Source organism: Bos mutus, chromosome 29, assembly GCF_027580195.1.
Source record: "Bos mutus isolate GX-2022 chromosome 29, NWIPB_WYAK_1.1, whole genome shotgun sequence".
NCBI lineage: Eukaryota > Metazoa > Chordata > Mammalia > Artiodactyla > Bovidae > Bos > Bos mutus.
In genome coordinates this window covers 23,354,426-23,375,329 of record NC_091645.1, presented here as the reverse complement: position 1 = coordinate 23,375,329, position 20,904 = coordinate 23,354,426, and the positions used below count along the sequence as shown (strand labels likewise).

Sequence of the window (20,904 nt, the reverse complement as noted above, 5' to 3'; positions counted from 1 at the left end):
GATTTTGGTATGTCATAGATAATGTACTTTGTCCAAAAATTTTGTTTTCTCATCCAAAATTTAGTATCTGAGTAGGTTGTCAGTGTGCACTCTAATTGGGTTAAACAACAGAAGTTAACGGTGTTAATTTCTTTTGTTTTTGCCCTGTTAAATATTCTCTTGTTCTAGCTTTTAAATTTGTAAAAGGTGAAAAGAAATTTAGGACTTAAAAATTTCAAAGTGTAAGAACTTATGACAAAATACACACTAAATTCTTACATTGTAACATTGAAATTGTGCACCCTTTAAACAACCTCCATTTGACAGTAATGTTATTTCCTTATACTGTGTCTCAAAGCACAAGCCTTGTACCTAAGATACTGCTAATCCCATCTCAGCGGATTCATTTGAAGGGAGGTGCAGCCAGTGGGCTGGAATGTATCACGTGTCCTGTGTACTCTGCATCATTTAGATACCCATGAATTTTATAGACTGGCAGCACCTACTGTGTGCCAATGGCATTAAAAATATTTCATTTAAGCCTCTCTGCAGCCCATACAGTTAGTAGTAAAACCTCATTTTTTTAAACGAGGAAGCTGAAGTACAAAGAAATTAAATAATTTAAGGTCATGTAGCTAGCAGAACGTACAACTGGAATGTGAACCCAAATCTGTTTTGTCCCAAATTCATGTGTCTCTGCTACACCACAGGATCTCTGATACCTCTTGGCATTGAGGGCATGAAAATGTAAGAGTCACTTTTCTCTTTTTCATTAGGGTATGTTTGCTAGGGTAATTAATACTAGTCATAATGACTGCAAGTCCTCTCTACCTCAGTTGGCTGTGTCTGGCTGGGAGGCTGCCTCCCATGTCATCATTTCAGAATCCAGGCCCTGCCACCTTGTGGCTCTGCCCACCTCGTAGCCCCAGAGTCCTCTCTCGTCAGCTGAAAGAGAATAAGTGGAAGATGCTTGTGGGAGGTTTTTTTGGAGGATGCAGATCCCTTCCATTCGTATTCCATGGCCGCATCTAGATGTGTAGGAGGCTGGGCTCCCTGTAGCCACAGAGCAGTGTACCAGGGTTCTGGGTGAGCTGATCAGTCCTGACCACGTGCTTTGGCACATGAGCTTGTTTCGCCTTCCCTTCCTGATGAGTTAGTCAAGTTAGGAATCTTAATTTATTTGAGTGAGTCGTTCAGATTTGGGGGTCTGGGTTCAAATCCCAGCTCTGCCATTCACCAGCTGCTTAACCGTGGACAAATTAGTTAACCTTGGTGAGCCAAGAACATCTGTCTGATGGTGGTATTGTGAGGATTAAGTTAATATATGTAAAATTCTCAGTAAAAATGATTGGCGCGCACACAGCTCTGTCCAAGTGCTGGTTATTACGTCTGTGTGTCAGCTCCACTTTATTCTTCATTCACGACTCGGCTGTAAGTCTTCTGTCTTCTTTCTTCTCTGCTCCCACAAATCCGTGCACTTGTTGCTCTGAATTGTAGCGTGTGTGAGGGCGTGTTGTCTGTCTGGCTCGAGCACTTGACCGGAGGGCAGGAACTTGGCCCTGTGGACTTTGCCTGGATGTCCCCATAGCCAGCAGTGGCCCACACATTATAGACAGTCAGATATTTGCTGATGAGAAGGAAACCTCGTTAACCATAATACTAGAGTATCAGAAGATAGAATTTGATTTCCTGAGCACGCTGGAAACCAAGGAGTTCATATATTAGCTTTGGCTTTTTCATTTCAGTTATGTGGGCAATACTAGATTTCAGTGACAGGTCATTCCCTACTGGCATGTCTCTATGAGTCAGTCTACCTCAGGGATCAGCAGCCCTTTTGCCACGATTCTGATTGTGTTTGGTATGTTGGTTGAAAAACTCCCCCTGTACAAAGGTGAGGATAGGAATGTGATAATCCTGTGTCTTCGTTTATGAGATATTCTTAGCATTAATCCTTCCTTCGGATATCCCTCCTTCCCTGCCTTTCATTCCCTCCTCTCTAACGATTACCATTGCTTTAGGAAAACAGTGTCATATACCTTATGTGACACTTAAAGTTTGTGTGCATCCTTGGCTCATAGATAAAATCGTTTTGCCTATTTGTATTTTTAATTTATATACGTTATAGACCTTTTTAGCTTTTTTACTCTATTTTAAAAACTTTTTTACTTTAATATAAATTTAATCCAACAGAGAAGTTTTGAGAATGACACAAGAAAACAATCATAACCTCTGCTCAAATTCTGCTCTCTCTTAAAGTAAAAAGATGTGTCTACATATGTCTGTACTTATATTGTGTATATTTACATTGTTAATTTGAACTCTCTGAGAGGAAATTGTACACATCATGACGTTTTACCCCTAAATGCTGCAGTGTGTATTTCCTATGAACAAGTCACAGAAATATATACCACCTAATTCTCAAAATCAGGAAATTGAACACCAATACAATAATATTTTGTGATCTACCATTCTGATTCAAATTTCACTGATTTTTTTACTGACCTCTTTATGGATTTTTGTTTTCCTGCTGTAAGATGCAGTCCAGGATTCCATCTCATGTTTAGTTTTTATGTCCCTTCGGTTGCTTGTAATTGGCCATTGCTCCTCAGCCTTTCTTTACTTTTCATGATACTGATATTTGAAAGAGCATAGGCAGTTATTTTGTGGACTATCCCTCAAATTGGGTTTTTCTGATATTTCCACATGGTTAGATAGGTCAAGAAGCAACAGTTAGAACTGAACATGGGACAACAGACAGGTTCCAAACTGGGAAAAAAGTCCTTCAAGGCTGTATATTGTCACCCTGCTTATTTAAGTTCTATGCAGAGTACATCATGCAAAATGCCGGGCTGGATGAACACAAGCTGGAATGAAGATTGCTGGGAGAAATATCAATAACCTCAGATATGTAGATGACACCACCCTTATGGCAGAAAGTGAAGAGGAACTGAAGAGCCTCTTGATGAAAGTAAAAGAGGAGAGTGAAAAAGTTGGTTTAAAACTCAGCATTCAAAAAACTAAGATCATGGCATCCAGTCCCATCACTTCATGGCAAATAGGGAAACAATGGAAAAAGTAGCAGATTTTATTTTCTTGGACTCCAAAACCACTACAAATGATGACTGCAGTCATGAAATTAAAAGATACTTGCTCCTTGGAAGAAGAATTAGAACCAACCTAGACAGCATATTAAAAGTCAGAGACGTTGCTTTGCTGACAAAGATCCATCTAGTCAATGCTATGGCTTTTCCAGTAGTCATGTATGGATGTAAGAGTTGGACTATAAAGAAAGCTGAGCACGGAAGAATTGATGCTTTTGAACTGTGGTGTTGGAGAAGACTCTTGCGAGTCCCTTGGACTGCAAGGAGATCCAATAAGTCCATCCTAAAGGAAATCAGTCCTGAACATTCACTGGAAGGACTGATGCTGAAGCTCCAATACTTTGGCAACCTGATGCACAGAACTGACTCATTGGAAAAGATCCTGATTCTGGGAAAGATTGTAGGCAGGAGGAGAAGGGGATGACAGAGGATGAGATGGTTATGGCATCACCGACTCAATGGACATGAGTTTGAGCAAGCTCCAGGGGTTGGTGATGGACAGGGAGGCATGGTGTGCTGCAGTCCATGCAGCTGCAAAGAGTCGGACACAACTGAGAGACTCAATTGAACTGAAGATACCCTTTGTGTGGGTTTTTAATGTCAGTTTAATATAGTTCTTAAGTTTTCTCCATTTGTTAGGCCTGTATGCAATCTGTGGACTGTGCCTGCTGCTTGGAGCTCTTTGATCCAAATGAATAGGAGGGGCTTCCAGGAAGGCAGCAGTGCAGACTTCCCTTGGCATGAATAGCAGATCCTGACAGGACTGTAGGACATGGAAGTCAGCTTTCCCCTTTGGCTCATGCACCTTGGGTTGTCACCTGTTTATGATAGTGACCTCAAAAGTTTGCTTTTTCAAGGGTTTCTTCCAAGGAACTACTATGTTTGTGGAAGAGACAGCAGGAGAGGGAGTTGATCTTTCTGGTTTTTCCTTCTTTAATGCACTTAGTAAACATTAGATAAAGCCCCGTCCTTTACTCCTTTGAGCTTACCTTCTAGCATTTTGAAAACCAAAAAGAAGGCATTTGGATGGAAAACTATTCTCACTATGACAGATGCAGATGTTTCAAAAGAAGGTTAAGATAAATAGGTTGACAACACTTTCAACTGTTTAGTGAAACCACCTCATGGAAAATTATGTTCTGCCTCTTCACCTAAATATAGCGATTTTCATTTCTCTCTGGCCTCCTCTGAAACTCACCAACATTGAATATAATTTTTGCATCATTATCTCCATAGTGCATAAATAATCTTGCATTCCCCTTTCCTCTGATGAAAATTATTTTGTGTATACTTCCCCATATTTCATAACCTGCATATTTATCACTGTTAATGACTGTAGTAAATTCTATCAAGCTGATCTACTTGATAATGTATGAGTTTCTCTGTTGTTGTAAATTTGGCTTTTTTTCTAGTTTTTCACTAATATTAGGAAAGAAAACTTTTTAAAGGAAGTATATAGCATCTTGTATTAAGGCAGTTTTGACACATTGCTTCATCTAAAATGGTTCCTTCTAACAGAAAAAGAAAGGATGCATTGTTGTGGAGAAAACACTGACTACCTTTTTTTAGGGAAGCTTATTTATCTTGCTTATGTTTTGAGCCTCCATTTATAACAGAAAGATAATTAGTAGAGAAGGACCTGATGTATTTAGAGCTTTGTCAATTGAATACCTTGTATATATTGTTGGGAAACAGGAGAGTAATGGATGATGTGGCTAAGACATAAGCATAAGGCTGCAGTGTGATAGATCCCAGCTGCATCAGCCTTGCAATAATTCACTGGCCTTGATGTAACTGGACAGTCCTCCAGTTCTTCTGCACTTTACTATTGAAAGCTGCTGGAGAAATTCAGAACCCTCTGGCAAGAGGCAGTCCCTGTATCTCACCACACTCAGCCTCTTCTGAGCATCCATGGAGACAGGTTCAAGTCTTAGTTGAGCTCTTCCTTTCCCTTCTCAATACTCAGGTGCTGGAAGGTACTTGCCAGAGGTGAGGTGGAGGCCTTTGATCAGCTGGTGTTTGCAGGGACTGTTTCTAAAGAAAGCACAAAAACATAAATACAGTATACTAACGCATATATATGGAATTTAGAAAGATGGTAACAATAACCCGGTGTACGAGACAGCAAAAGAGACACTGATGTATAGAACAGTCTTATGGACTCTGTGGGAGAGGGAGAGGGTGGGAAGATTTGGGAGAATGACATTGAAACATGTAAAATATCATGTAAGAAATGAGTTGCCAGTCCAGGTTCGATGCACGATACTGGATGCTTGGGGCTAGTGCACTGGGACGACCCAGAGGGATGGTATGGGGAGGGAGGAGGGAGGAGGGTTCAGGATGGGGAACACATGTATACCTGTGGCGGATTCATTTCGATATTTGGCAAAACTAATACAATATTGTAAAGTTTAAAAATAAAATAAAATAAAAAAAAAAAAGAAAGCATAAATTTCAGAATTTGTTATTGACTAACATGGAGCCTGGGAGGGCAGGGTAACTGAGACAGGTTGCTTGTTCAGTAGGTCTTGTCAGTGCCTGCAAAGATCCCGGGATGGTTGTTTTCTCTGTATTAGTTCTGTGTCTTCATGTATCACATGAAGATTTTTCTTCTTGTGCAGAATTCTTTCTTTATTTTACTCTATGAGGACAGGACTTTGTATATCTGGTTTATTGCTCTATCTTCTGTTGCCTTATAAGGAGGTTGAAGCATAAAGAAATGCTCAATAAATATTCATTGGATGATTTTATTTACTTGATTTTGTACAGGAAGCTCATTATCATGTGGGCAGCTGCTCCTCAGTTGTTTAGATGGGGTCTGGGAAATTACTGTAGAAATAAGTAGAAGCTGGATAAAGCTGTCAGAGAGTTGTAGAGCACAGAGGAGGGTGCATGGTCTTCACAGCCAGGCCAGATAGATTCTCATCCCAACTTTTCTCTCGCTGTCTTGGTTGGCTTCTTTATGGTCTCTGAACCTCAACATTCTCGCCTGAAAAATGGGTAAAACTACTTTACTCAGAGGTTATATAAAATTCATTACTCAGAGTAGACAAGCTAAAATGTTACCCTCTTTCTTCTTCCTCTGCAAAAAGAGCAAAGATAGAAAGCTGGGAGAGGCCCAGATAATGTTTCCAAGTGTTGTCAGGAACAAATCTCTGATTCTGTTCCTGTCATCAAAAATGTACCCCATATTGCCTCCATCTCTATACCAGCAGCAAATGCCATGAGTACTTCCAATGATATGTATGTACCTTTGGGTTCCACTTTGAACCTCTTTATTAGTAACTGTGTTCTTTGCTCCTACAGGATTTATGAGCGTGTGATAGACCCTCCTGAGACCAACCTTCCCCCTGGAAGCAATTTATGGCTTGGTCAGCGCAACCAAAAGCATGGTTTATTCAAAGTAAGCACTACCTTCTACTTTTTGCAACATGCTATTCTATGTGCTTGATGTGAATGCACTCACTTAATTGTCACAGCGATTCTATGATGTGGGTGTTTTGAGATTAGACAGAGACTTCAGTGACTTGCCCTAGGTCACACACTTCACTCTGTCAGCTATGGATGATTCAGAATGTAAATAATCCTCACACTATTTCTTATTGCTCTACTTCTGGGTTATTTAAGGTAATCTTCAAGTTCCTTTTCATTCTCAGAATCTTTATTAATTCAGTTTTTGGGTAGATGTCTAGTTTAGATAAACAATAAGAAATGAATCAACTTCCATCAGTTTTGGTTTTCCTGTCTATAAAGAGTGTAATACAATAACTGCATTATTGTGCTTTATAGAAGCATCAGGACTCAGTGATAAAGTGAATTGAAAAAGTTAAAAAACATCATGAAATTTTAAGATAGTCTTGTACTTCAATAGAATGGCAGAATTTTGCTTCTGGCCATATGGTAGACTAGATATTTGTGAAATCCTTTTGCTTCAGAATGCCTATAAATGTTGGATAAAATAGAACAAAAGTCTTTTAAGATTTGTCATTGCACTTACAAGAAGGGAGATCCTTAGAGGCTAAATATATGAAGGGAAGTGAAAACCAAAGGGATGTCTGCCAATACCAAAGAGTTAGATATTTAAGTTTATTACCTTTTTCTTTTAATCTACTTATCTATTCCAACTTCATTGAGATGTCAGTGACATACAACATTATGTATAAGGTGTACATCAGTTTGACACATGTAATATATTGCAAAATGATTTCCACCATAATGTTGTCTAACACTTCCATCACATTACATAATTACCATTTCTTTTTTCATGGTGAGAACATTTAAGATTACTTTCAGCAGCTTTCAAGTTTATAGTACAGTATTATTTGCTGTGATCACTATGCTGTAATTAGGTCCCCAGAACTATTAAAAGTGGAAGATATCCTTTGACCAACATCTGCCCATTCCCCCCACTTTCCCTAAACCCTGGCAACTACTCTGTGTCTATGAATCAGGTTTTTAGAGTCCACACATAAGTGATATCATGCATTATTTGTATTTCTCTATCTGACCTGTTTCACTTTGCATAATGCCCTTAAGATCCATCCATGTTGTTGCAAATGGCAGGATATTTTTTCTCATGATTGAATAATATTCTACTCTGTATGTGTACACATACACACCATATCATCTTCTTAAAATTTTTTTGTTGGAGGTATACATGTATGTTTTCCTTGGAGAAATGTCTATTCAGTTTCTCTGCCCATTTTAAAGTCAGACTTTCTCTTGCTATTGTGTTGTATGAGTTCTTTGTATATTTCAGATATTAACCACTTATCAGCTTTGTGATTTGCAAATATTAGTTGTCCATATATGCAAGGATTGACTTTTGGGTTCCCAATTCTGTTTCATTGGATTATGTGTCTATTTTTGCTAAATCATACCGTTTTGATTACTATAGCTTTGTAGTACAAGTTGAAATCAGAAAGTATGGTGCCTCTAACTTTGTTCTTCTTTCTCAGGATTACCTTGGCTATTTGGGGGTCTTACAATGCCTATTTGGCTTTGACAAATTTGGGGATTTTTTTTCAGTATCTGTGAAAAATGCCTTTTGGATTTACATAGGGATTGCATTGAATCTACAGATGACTTTGGGTAGTGAGGGATTTTAACAGTAGTAATTATTCTGATCCATGAATATGGGATATGTTTCCATTCATGTGTGTCTTTTTCAGGTTTTTAATCAGTCATGTAGTTTTCAGTGTACAGATCTTTCATATCCTTAAATTTATTCCTAAGTATTTTATTAGTTTTGATGCTATTGTTAATGAGGTTGTTTTATTTCTTTTTTGGGTATTTTGTTGTCAGTGTATAGAAATGCAGCTGATTTTTATATTTTGGTCGTGTACCCTACAATTTTACAGACTTTCATTGATTTGTTCTAAAAGTTTTTTGGTGGAGTTTTGGAGTTTTCTGTGTGTAAGATTATATCTACAAGCAGTTACCTTTTACTTCTTCATTTCCAATTTGGAAACCTTTTGTTTTTTTTTTTTTTTTTTGCCTGATTGCTCTATATAGGGCTTCGAGTATTATGTTGAATATCAACGGTGAGAATGGGCACCAAGTATTTATTCCTGATTTTTGAATGAGTGTTCAATCATTGACTGTTGAGTATGATGTTGACTATGACCTTTATTACATTGGACTATGTTCTTTCTATGCCCAATTTGGGTGTTTCTATCATGAAAGGATACTGCATTTTGTCAGATGCTTTTTCTACATCTATTGATAGGATCATATGATTTTTAGCTTTCATTCTGTTAATGTGGTATATCACAATTATTGATTTGCATGACTTGAATCATCCTTGCATCCCAGGGATCAATCTCACTTGACCTTGGTGCATGTTCTTTTAATGTACTCTTAATTTGATTTGCTAATATTTTAAGAATTTTGGCATCTATGATTTTGTTTTCAATCTAGTATTTAAAAAATTAATTTATTTATTTAACTGGAGGCTAATTAATTTACAATGAAAAGAAAGTGAAAGTGAAGTCTCTCAGTCGTGTCCGACTCTTTTGCAACCCCATGGACTATAGACTACCAGGCTCCTCTGTCCATGGGATTTTCCAGGCAATAGTACTGGAGTGGATTGCCATTTCCTTCTCCAGGGGATCTTCCCAACCCAGGGATTGAACCCAGGTCTCCTGCATTGTAGACAGATGCTTTACCATCTGAGCCACCAGGGAAGTCCTAATATAGTAGTAGTTTTTGCCATACATTGACGTGAAACAGCCATGGGTGTACATGTGTCCCCCATCCTGAACCCCCCTCCCACCTCCCTCCACATCACATCCCTCAGGGGCATCTCAGTGCACTGGCCCTGAGCGCCCTGTCTCATACATTGAACCTGGACTGGCGATCTATTTCAATATATGGTAATATACATATTTCAATGCTATTCTCTCAAATCATCCCACCCTTGCCTTCTTCCACAGAGTCCAAAATCTGTTCTTTACATCTGTGTCTCTTTTGCTGTCTCACCTATATGGTCATTGTTACCATCTTTCTAAATTCCATATATATATGTTAATATACTGTATTGCTGTTTCTTTTTCTGACTTAGTTTACTCTGTATAATAGGCTCCAGTTTCATCCACCTCATTAGAACTTATTCAAATGCATTCTTTTTAATATCTGAGTAATATTCCATTGTGTATATGTACCACAGCTTTCTTATCCGTTCACCTGCTGATGGGCATCTAGGTTGCTTCCATGTCCTAGCTATTGTAAACAGTGCTGCAATGAACATTGGGGTACACGTGTCTCTTTCAGTTCTGGTTTCCTCAGTGTGTATGCCCAGCAGTAGGATTGCTGGGTCATATGGGAATTCTATTTCCAATTTTTAAAGGAATCTCCACACTGTTCTCCATAGTGGCTGGACTAGTTTGCATTCCCACCAACAGTGTAAGAGGGTTCCCTTTTCTCCACACCCTCTCCAGCATTTATTGTTTGTAGACTTTTTTGATAACAGCCATTCTGAATGGCTGGAGAAGGCAATGGCACCCCACTCCAGTACTCTTGCCTGGAAAAATCCCATGGATGGCAGAGCCTGGTAGGCTGCAGTCCTTGGGGTTGCTAAGAGTCAGACATGACTGAGCGACTTCACTTTCTCTTTTCACTTCACGCATTGGAGGAGGAAATGGCAACCCACTCCAGTGTTCTTGCCTAGAGAATCCCAGGGATGGGGAAGCCTGGTAGGCTTCTGTCTATGGGGTCGCACAGAGTCAGACATGACTGAAGCGACTTAGCAGCAGCAGCATTCTGAATGGCGTGAGATGGTACCTCGTTGTGGTTTTGATTTGCATTTCTCTGACAATGAGTGATGTTGAGGATCTTTTCATGTGTTTGTTAGCCATCTGTATGTTTTCTTTGGAGAAATGTCTGTTTAGTTCTTTGGCCCATTTTTTGATTGAGTCTTTTATTTTTCTGGAATTGAGCTGCATGAGCTGCTTGTATATTTTTGAGATTAATTCTTTGTGAGTTGCTTCATTTGCTATTGTTTTCTCCCATTCTGAAGGCTGTCTTTTCACCTTGCTTATAGTTTCCTTCGTTGTGCAGAAGCTTTTAAGTTTAATTATGTCCTATTTGTTTAGTTTTGCTTTTATTTCTATTACTCTGGGAGGTGGGTCGTAGAGGATCCTGCTGTGATTTGTGTCAGAGAGTGTTTTGCCTATGTTTTCCTTTTAGGAGTTTTATAGTTTCTGGTCTTACATTTAGATGATTAATCCATTTTGAGTTCATTTTGTGTATGGTGTTAGAAAGTGTTCTAGTTTCATTCTTTTACAAGTGGTTGACTAGTTTTCCCAGCACAACTTGTTAAAGAGATTGTCTTTTCTCCATTTGTATATTCTTGCCTCCTTTGTCAAAGGTAAGGTGTCCATAAGTCAGGCAGGTTGATTCCTCCAGTTCCATTCTTCTTTCTCAAGATTGCTTTGGCTATTTGAGGTTTTTTGTATTTCCATACAAATAGTGAAATTATTTGTTCTAGTTTTGTGAAAAATATCGTTGGTAGCTTGATAGGGATTGCATTGAATCTGTAGATTGCTTTGGGTAGTATACTAATTTTCACTATATTGATTCTTCTGATACATGAACATGGTATATTTCTCCGTCTGTGTCATCTTTGATTTCTTTCACCAGTGTTTTATAATTTTATATATATAGGTCTTTTGTTTCTTTAGGTCGATTTATTCCTAAGTATTTTATTCTTTTTGTCACAATGGTGAATGGAATTGTTTCCTTGATTTCTCTTTCTGTTTTCTCATTGTTAGTGTATACAAATGCAAGGGATTTCTACATGTTAATTTTATATCCTGCAACTTTACTATATTCATTGATTAGCACTAGTGATTTTCTGGTGGTATCTTTAGGGTTTTCTATACAGAGGATCATGTCATTTGCAAACAGTGAGAATTTTACTTCTTTTCCAATCTGGATTTATTTTATTTCTTTTTCTTTTCTGATTGCTGTGTCTAAAACTTCCAAACCTATGTTGAAAAGTAGTGGTGAGAGTGGGCACCCTTGTCTCATTCCTCACTTTAGGGGAAATGATTTCAATTTTTCACCATTGAGGATAATGTTTGCTGTGGGTTTATCATATATAGCTTTTATTATGTTGAGGTATGTTCCTTCTATGCCTACTTTCTGGAGGGTTTTTATCATAAATGGAAGTTGAAATTTGATGTTGAATGTCAAAGGCTTTCTCTGCATCTATTGAGATAATCATATGGTTTTTATCTTTCAATTTGTTAATGTGGTGTATCACATTGATTTGCAAATGTCGAAGAACCCTTGCATCCCTGGGATAAAACCCACTTGGTCATGATGTATGATCTTTTTAACATGTTGTTGGATTCTGTTTGCTAGAATTTTGTTAAGGATTTTTTTTAAGGATGTTCATCAGTGTTATTGGCCTGTAGTTTTCTTTTTTTGTGGCATCTTTGTCTGGTTTTGGTATTAGGGTGATGATGGCCTCATAGAATGAGTTTGGCAGTTTACCTTCCTCTGCAATTTTCTGGAAGAATTTGAGTAGAATAGTTGTTAGCTCTTCTCTAAGTTTTTGGTAGAATTCACCTGTGAAGCCATCTGTCCTTGGCTTTTGTTTGTTGGAAGATTTCTGATTACGGTTTCAATTTCTGTGCTTGTGATGGGTCTGTTACGATTTTTCTATTTCTTCCTGTTTCAGTTTTGGAAGGTTATACTTTTCTAAGAATTCATCCATTTCTTCCAAGTTGTCCATTTTATTGGCATATAGTTGCTGATCGTAGTCTCTTATGATCCTTTGTATTTCTGTGTTGTCTGTTGTGATTTCTCCATTTTCATTTCTAATTTTATTGATTTGATTCTTTTCCCTTTTTTTCTTGATGAGTCTGGCTAATGGTTTGTCTATTTTATTTTATCTTCTCAAAGAACCAGCTTTTAGCTTTGTTGATTTTGCCTATGGTCTCTTTTGTTTCTTTTTCATTTATTTCTGCCCTAATTTTTATAATTTCTTTCTTTCTGCTAACCCTGGGGTTCTTCATTTCTTCTTTTCTAGTTTCTTTAGGTGTAAAGTTAGGTTATTTATTTGATTTTTCTCTTGTTTCTTGAGGTAAGCTTGTATTGCTATGAACCTTCCCCTCAGCACTGCTTTTACTGAATTCCATAGATTTTGGGTTGGCGTGTTTTCATTTTCATTTGTTTCTATGCATATTTTGATTTCTTTTTAAATTTCTTCTGTGATTTGCTGGTTATTCAGAAGTATGTGGTTTAGCTTCCATATGTTTGTATTTTTAATAATTTTTTCCCTGTAGTTAACATCTAATCTTACTGCATTGTGGTCAGAAAAGAGGCTGGAAATGATTTCAACTTTTTTTGAATTTACAAAGGCTAGATTTATGACCCAGGATGTGATCTATCCTGGAGAATGTTCTGTGTGCACTTGAGAAAAAGGTGAAATTCATTTTTTGGGGGTGAAATGTCCTATAGATATCACTTAGGTCTAACTGGTCCATTGTATCATATAAAGTTTATGTTTCCTTGCTAATTTTCTGTTTAGTTGATCTATCCATAGGTGTGAGTGGGGTATTAAAGTCTCCCACTATTATTGTGTTACTGTTTATTTCCCCTTTCATACTTGTTAGCATTTGCCTTACATATTGTGGTGGTCCTGTGTTGGGTGCATATATACTTATAATTGTTATATCTTCTTCTTGGATTGATCCTTTGATCATTATGTAGTGTCCTTCTTTGTCTCTTTTCATGGCCTTTATTTCAATGTCTATTTTATCTGATATGAGTGTTGCTACTCCTGCTTTCTTTTGGTCTCTATTTGTGAAATATCCTTTTCCAGCCCTTCACTTTCAGTCTGTATGTGTCCCTTATTTTGAGGTGGATCTCTTATAGACAATATATATAGGGGTCTTGTTTTTGTATCCATTCAGCCAGTCTTTGTCTTTTGGTTGGGGCATTCAATCCATTTACATTTAGGGTAATTATTGATAAATGATCCCATTGCCATTTACTTTTTGTTTTGAGTTTGAGTTTATAAACCTTTTCTGTGTTTCCTGTCTAGAAAAGATCCTTTAGCATTTGTTGAAAAGCTGGTTTGGTGGTGCTGAATTCTCTCATCTTTTGCTTGTCTATAATGCTTGTGATCCCCTTCATATTTGAATGAAATCCTTGCTGGGTATAGAAATCTGGGTTGTAGATTTTTCTCTTTCATCACTTTAAGTATGTTCTGCCATTCCCTCCCGGCCTGAAGAATTTTTATTGAAAGATCAGCTGTTATCCTTATGGTAATCCCCTTGTGTGTTATTTGTTGTTTTTCTCTTGCTGCCTTTAATATTGGTTCTTTGTGTTTGATCTTCATTAATTTGATTAATATGTGTCTTGGGGTGTTTTGCCTTGGGTTTATCCTGTTTGAGACTCTCGGGGTTTCTTGGACTTGGGTGGCTATTTCCTTCCCCATTTTAGGGAAGTTTTCAACTATTATCTCCTCAAGTATTTTCTCATGGTCTTTCTTTTTGTCTTCTTCTGGGACTCCTATGATTCGAATGTTGGGGCATTTAACATTGTCCCAGTGGTCTCTGAGGTTGTCCTCATTTCTTTAGTTCTTTTTTTCTTTTTTCCACTCTGCTTCATTTATTTCCACCATTCTATTTTCCACCTCCCTTATCCTCTCTTCTGCCTCAGTTATTCTACTATTGGTTCCCTCCAGAGTGATTTTGATCTCAGTTATTGCATTATTCATTATTGATTGACTCTCTTAATTCTTCTAGGTCCTTGTTAACCATTTCTTGCATCTTCTCAATCCTTGTCTATGATCTATTTATCTGTAACTCCATTTTGTTTTCAAGATTTTGGATCATCTTTACTATCATTATTCTGAATTCTTTTTCAGGTAGATGCCCTATCTCCTTTTTTGTTTGATTTGGTGGGCATTTATCATGTTCATTTACCTACTGAATATTTCTCTGCCTTTTCATTTTGTTTAGATTGCTGTGTTTGGGGTGGCCTTTATGTCCGCAGGAAGTTTGTGGTTTCTCTTTATTGTGGAGGTTTCTCCCTGTGGATGGGGTTGGACTAGTGGCTTGTCAAGATTTCCTTTGTTGGGGAAGCTTGCATTGGTGTTCTGGTGGATGGAACCAGATCTCTTCTCTCTGGAGCGCAGTGAAGTGTCCAGTAGTGAGTTTTGAGGTATCTATGGCTTTGGTGTGACTTTGGGCAACCTGTATTTTAATGCTCAGGGCTATGTTCCTGTGTTGCTGGAGAATTAGCATGGTATGTCTTGCTCTGGAACTCATTGGCTCTTGGGTGGAGCTTGGTTTCAATGTAGGCATGGAGGTTTTTGGATGAACTCTTGTCAATTAATGTTCCCTGGAGTGAGCAGTTCTCTGGTGTTTTCAAGTTTGGATTTAAGCCTCCTACCTCTGGCTTTCAGTCTTACTCTTACAGTAGCCTCAAGACTTCATTCATAGAGCACTGATGATAAATCATCTAGGTTAATGGTGAAAAGATTCTCCATACTGAGGGACACCCAGAGAGGTTCAGAGAGTTACATGGAGAAGAGAAGAGGGAGGTGGGAGATAGAGCTGACCAGGAGAAGAGGAGGCGAAATCAGAAGGAGAGAGAGCAATCTAGCCAGTAATCAATTCCCTATGTGGTCTCCACAGTCTGGAACACCCAGAGAGGTTCACAGAATTACATAGAGAAGAGAAGAGGGAGAAGGGAGATAGAGGTGACTAGGAGGGGAAGAGGGGAAGTCAAAAGGGGAGAGACCAATCTAACCAGTAAGCAGTTCCCTAAGTGTTTTCCACAGCCTGGAACACCCAGAGAGATTCACAGAGTTAGGTAGAGAAGAGAAGGGGGAGGGAGGAGATAGAGGTAACTTGGGGAAGAAAAGGGAGAGTGAAAAGGGGAGAGAGCAATCAAGCCAGTAATCACACCTGTTAAGTAAAAATGGGTACTGAAGATTAGAGTCTTAAAGGTACAAAATTGATAACAAATATCAAAAAGCAAAGATTAAAAACCTAGAGTAGAGGTTAGATTCTCAAAGATACAATATTAAAAATACAAAACAAAATCACAAAAATTATAAAAAATATATATGTGAAATTTGCTTTAAAAATAGGGTCTTTTTTTGCAAGATAATAGTAGGTTATAAAAATGAAAATTAAAGGAGTAATAAAGAGCTTAAAATAAAATAATAAAAAAGATAATAGTAAAAATATATCTAGGAATTTCTCTGGAGCTGTTCAGGGCAGTGTGGGGTCAGTTCAGTTTCAGATAGTTCCTTGTTCCAGCTTATACTTCTTCTCAAGGTCTATAGGCCCCCTCCAATGCTTAGTCAATGTTAACTAATCTGTTGCACCTGTCACTTCCAGAGTGGCTCCCTCTTCTTTGTTTATTTTGACTTCCTCTGCAAGTCTCTTCAGTGTCTAATTTCCACCCTGACACAAGGGGGGTCACTTATTTAGGCTCATTTGTTCAATTGTGCTGTGGGGAGGGAGGAACACTGCAAACAAATATCACTGGCGTGTGTGGGGAGTGCTCACAGTGTATGGACCACACTGGGTTTGCCCCAGCTCACAGCGCGTGTGCTTTCCTGGTCTACACTGCTCAGGCTCCAGGTTGCTCTGAAGGGCAACTGTCCAAAGCGGCCCTGGGTCGCATGCACTTCCCAAGCCTAAGCTGCTCAGGTTCAGGTTTTTAGGTATTCCACAAAGGCACAGACTCGGTTGGGCCTGCGTTTTGTGGCCTTTCCAGGTCCAGGAGCTCGGGCGACCAGGTGCTTGGCGAGCACACTGTTGCAGGTGTATGGTGCATCTTATCACCACCCTGTTCCCAGCTGCTTGGTTTCCTGGATGCACAGCAAGAGCACCATCTCAGGTGTGCCGCGTGTCGCCTCTGGGGGGCTGATCTCAGGCTACGACCCTCCTGGCAGATGTCAACCGTCCAGGATCCCAGAAGACGTGGTTAGCAACTGGGAGCCTGCTCACAGTTTGGTGGAGGATGCCATCTCTGGGGCTGAGATTGCCTCTCACCTTCCGGCTCTGGATGTTGCCCACAGGGGAATGGGCCAGTCCATAGCCAGCTAGCTCTCCTTTGGTATTCGTTCAATCCTTTGTTCCATGAGCCGGCCAGGCTCTGTCTTGGGTTAGAACTTTTCGTGGGGAAGTTCTCTCTCTCTCTGTTTTCTTTTTTTCTTCTCTCAGGCCATCCCACAGTTTGGGTTGCTATCTCACCTTAGCTCCTTCAGGGCATTCAGGCCTGGTCCTTACCCTAAGCATGCAACCTGCACCTCCCCTGCTCGCTGGTGGCAGATGCGAGCGTCTTGAGTATTTCTCTGCTGGGAGTTTTGGTTAAGGCATGTATTCTGTGGGTTTTGTTTTTTGTTTTTTTCCCTCCTGGTTATGTTGCCCTCTGAGATTCCAAAACTCCCCACAGACCCATTGGTGAGAGGGTTTCCTGGTGTTTGGAAACTTCCTCTCCTTCACAACTCCCTCCCCAGGATGGGTCTCTGTCCTAACGCTTTTGTCTCTCTTTTTGTCTTTTATATTTTGTCCTACCTCCTATCCAAGAGAATGGGCTGCCTTTCTGGGTGCCTGGCGTCCTCTGCTACCATTCAGAAGTTGTTCTTTGGAAGTTGCTCAACATTCAACTGATCTTTTGATGATTTCATTGGGGAGAAAGTGGTCTCCCTGTCCTATTCCTGTGCCATCTTAGGACTGCCCCCCTAGCATCTATGTTTATCAAGGATATTGGTATATAGATTTCTTTTTCTGTAGTGTTATTTTCTGGCTTTGGTATCAGGGTAATACTAACCTTGAAAAATAAGTTTAAGCATGTCTCTGCCTCTAACTTTTCTTGAAAATTTGAGAAGGACTGGCATTAACTCTTTAAATGTTTGGTAGACCAGTGAAACCATTTCATCATCTTGGGCTTTTTTTCCTTTTTTGAAAATTATGGTATAATTCATATAAAATAAATTTCCCTTTAAATTTATGGTTCTCTGAGTTTTAGGAATTTTATACAGTCATGCATACCATCATAATCAAGATAAAAGATTGTTGATAACCTCCAGAAATTCTATTGTACTGCACTTTGTTCAAGTCTTCTCCTTATCCTACATCTCTAGGAATCAATGATTTGTTGTCTTCTCCTAGAATTTTGCCTTTCCCAGAATGTGTTATAAATGGAATCATTTATATGTGTATGTATATATGTTGAGATTCACCCATGCTATTGTGTGTATCAAGATTCATTCTTTATCGCTGAGTTGCATTCCAGTTCTATTGTATGCATATACTATAATTTGTCAGTTCATGAGAATTTAGGTTGTTTTGAGTATTTATGAATAAAGCTACTAAAATGTTTGCATACAGGCTATTTATGAAAAAAAGAAGTTTTCATTTTCATTTGGGTAAATATGTTGGAGTGGGATTGCTGGCCTGTATCTTAAGTGTGGGACTTCCTTTGTGGCTCAGTGGTAAAGAATCCACCTGCCAATGCAAGAGATGTAGGTTTGATGCCTGGGTTGGGAAGATCCCCTGGAGAAGGAAATGGCAACCCACTCCAGTATTCTTGCCTGGGAAATCCATGGACAGAGGAACCTGGTGGGCTACAGACCATGGGGCTGAGAAGAATCAGACACGACTTAGGTACTAAACAGCAACAACAATATTAAATGTATGTTTAACATCATCAAAAAATGCCAATTTACTTTTCAAAGTGGCTATATTATTTTAAACTCTCATTAGCAATATTTAAGAGTTCCGTTTAGAGTCTTAAATTTCAACATTCTGTGTGGGATATGAAGAATGGCTTGGATTCCATGCAAGATTAAAAATTAGGACAGAAACTTGTAAAATAAAGCCACAATACTGAAGACTACCCCTTCAGTGAAAGGATAGGCAGAAGTAGTCTACTAACTGTTGTTTCTTGATTTGCATACAGATTTCTCAGGAAACAGGTCAGGTGGTCTGGTTTTCCCATCTCTTAAAGAATTGTCCACAGTTTGTTGTGATCCACACAGTCAAAGGCTTTGGCATCATGAATAAAGCAGAAGTAGATATTTTTCTTGAATTGTCTTGCCTTTTCTATGATACAGCAAATGTTGGCAATTTGGTCTCTGGTTCCTCTGCCTTTTTAAAATCCAGTTTGTACATGTGGAAGTCCTCAGTTCATGTACTGTTGAAGCCTAGCTTGAAGGATTTTGAGCATTACTTTGCTATAGCATGTGAAATGAGTGTGATCGTACGGTAGTTTGAACATTCTTTGGCATTGCTGTTCTTTGAGACTGGTATGAAAGCTGACCTTTTCCAGTCCTGTGGCCATTGCTGAGTTTTTCAAATTTGCTGTCATATTGAGTACAGAATTTTAAAACAGCATCATTCTTTAGGATTTAAAATGGGCCAGCTGGAGTTCCATCACCTCCACTTGCTTTGTTCATAGTAATGAGTTCCTTGATGGCTCAGTGGGTAAAGAATCTGCCTGCAGTGCAGGAGACATAGAAGACACAGGTTCAATCCCTGGATCAGAAAGATCCCCTGGAGAAGGAAATGGTAACCCAGTCCACTATTTCTTGCCTGAAAAATCTCATGGACATAGGAGCCTGGCAGGCTACAGGCCAAAGGGTCACCAAGAGCTGGACTTGACCGAGCAACTAAGCACATACAATGCTTCCTAGACCCACTTGAATTTGCATTCCAGGATTTCTGCCTCTAGGTGAGTGACCACACCATCATGGTTATCCAGGTGATTAAGAACTTTTTTGTCTATTTTTTAGTATATTCTTGCCACTGCTTCTTAGTCTCTTCTTCTTCTGTTATGTCCTGGCAGTTTCTGTCCTTTATTGTGCCCATCTTTGCATGAAATGTTCCTTTGGTATCTCCAATTTTCTTGACAAGATCTCTAGTCTTTCTCATTCTGTTGTTTTCCTCTCTCTATGCATGATTCATCACACTTCTAATAGTGCCCATAACTCCTTTCTCCCATTATCTTTTGGAGTTTTCAAATATTTATGGAAGTATATATACACATATACACACTAGACACTTCCTCTTTGGATGAAAAGCTATGACAAATCTAGACAACGTATTAAAAAACAGAGACATTACTTTGCCAACGAAGGTCTGTCTTAGTCAAAGTTATGGCTTTTCCAGTAGTCATGTATGAATGTGAGCGCTGGACCATCAAGAAGGTTGAGTGCTGAAGAATTGTTCTGGAGAAGATTCATGAGAATCCCCTGTACTGAAAGTATATCAAGCCAGTCAATCCCAAAGGATATCAACCCTGAATATTCACTGGAAGAACTGATGCTGAAGCTCCAATCCTTTGGCCACCTGTTGAGAATATATTACTCACTGGAAAAGACCCTGATGATGAGAAAGACTGAAGGCAGGAGGAGAAGGGACTATAGAAGATGAGATGTTAGATGGCATCATGGAATCAATGGACATGAGTTTGAGAAAGCTCCAGGAGATGGTGAAGGACAAGGAAGCCTGATGTTCTATAGTCCATGGGGGTCGCCAAGAGTCAGAGAGAACTTAGCAACTGAACCTCAACAGAAGTGTGATGGTTAAGGGTATTGCAAAGTTGATAAGACATCAACTCTGATTATAGAAAACACAGTACAATCAAAGAGTAAGCTCTTGCTGTCTGTAAAAAGTCACTCAGAAAACCTAGAAGCTTAAACAAGTCATTTTATTCAGTTCATAATTCTTTGGGTTGATGGGATGACATTTCTGGTTTAGTCAGGGTATGCCGGTAATCTACTGAGCTCTCTGATATGGCTGTAAGCAGTTGGTTGGTCAATAGATATCTTCTTCACAACTCTGGTGGCAGGCTGGCTGTTGACTGCTGTTCTCCCCCAGATGGAGTCTACTCCAGCTTATTCACATGGAAATTTTAAAATTTCAAAAAGAATAGAGGAAGCCTTAGAATTCTAGTGCATTTTAAGGCTCTGCTTGATCACGTTTGCTAATAATTTATTGCTCAAAGAAAGTCATATGACCAAATCTAGTAGCAAGGGGTAAGTAAACAGACTTCATCTCTTGAAGTATTCTGCAGTATAACATTGCAAGGATATGGATACAAGGAATGGAAGAATTTTGGATCATTTTGATAATCTGTTACACAAATGAGGATAGATAGAAAGCCAAATCTAGATGTATTGGCAGAATAGCAGAACACCCAAGGACACAGAGAAGATCTTAATAATAGCTGGAGGAAAAAAGCTAACCTTTTTAGAAAAGAATAACTCAGGCTAAACATCTGGAAGTTTGAGCAAGAAGAAAATGGGAGAAGGTGTAAAAACCAATGTGAATAACAAATGCACACAAAA

The 20,904-nt window shown here is 38.9% G+C and overlaps 1 protein-coding gene across 2 annotated transcripts in view; it reads left to right on the top strand.

Moving 5' to 3' along the window:
- Window positions 1-20,904, top strand: part of NELL1 (neural EGFL like 1) — a 1,049,219-nt gene that overhangs the window by 205,763 nt on the left and 822,552 nt on the right. For both annotated transcript variants that reach the window (XM_070364999.1, XM_070364998.1), the window contains exon 5: window positions 6,387-6,483. In XM_070364999.1, the coding sequence (XP_070221100.1) occupies window positions 6,387-6,483 (97 nt within the window). The remainder of the gene's footprint in view (window positions 1-6,386; window positions 6,484-20,904) is intronic.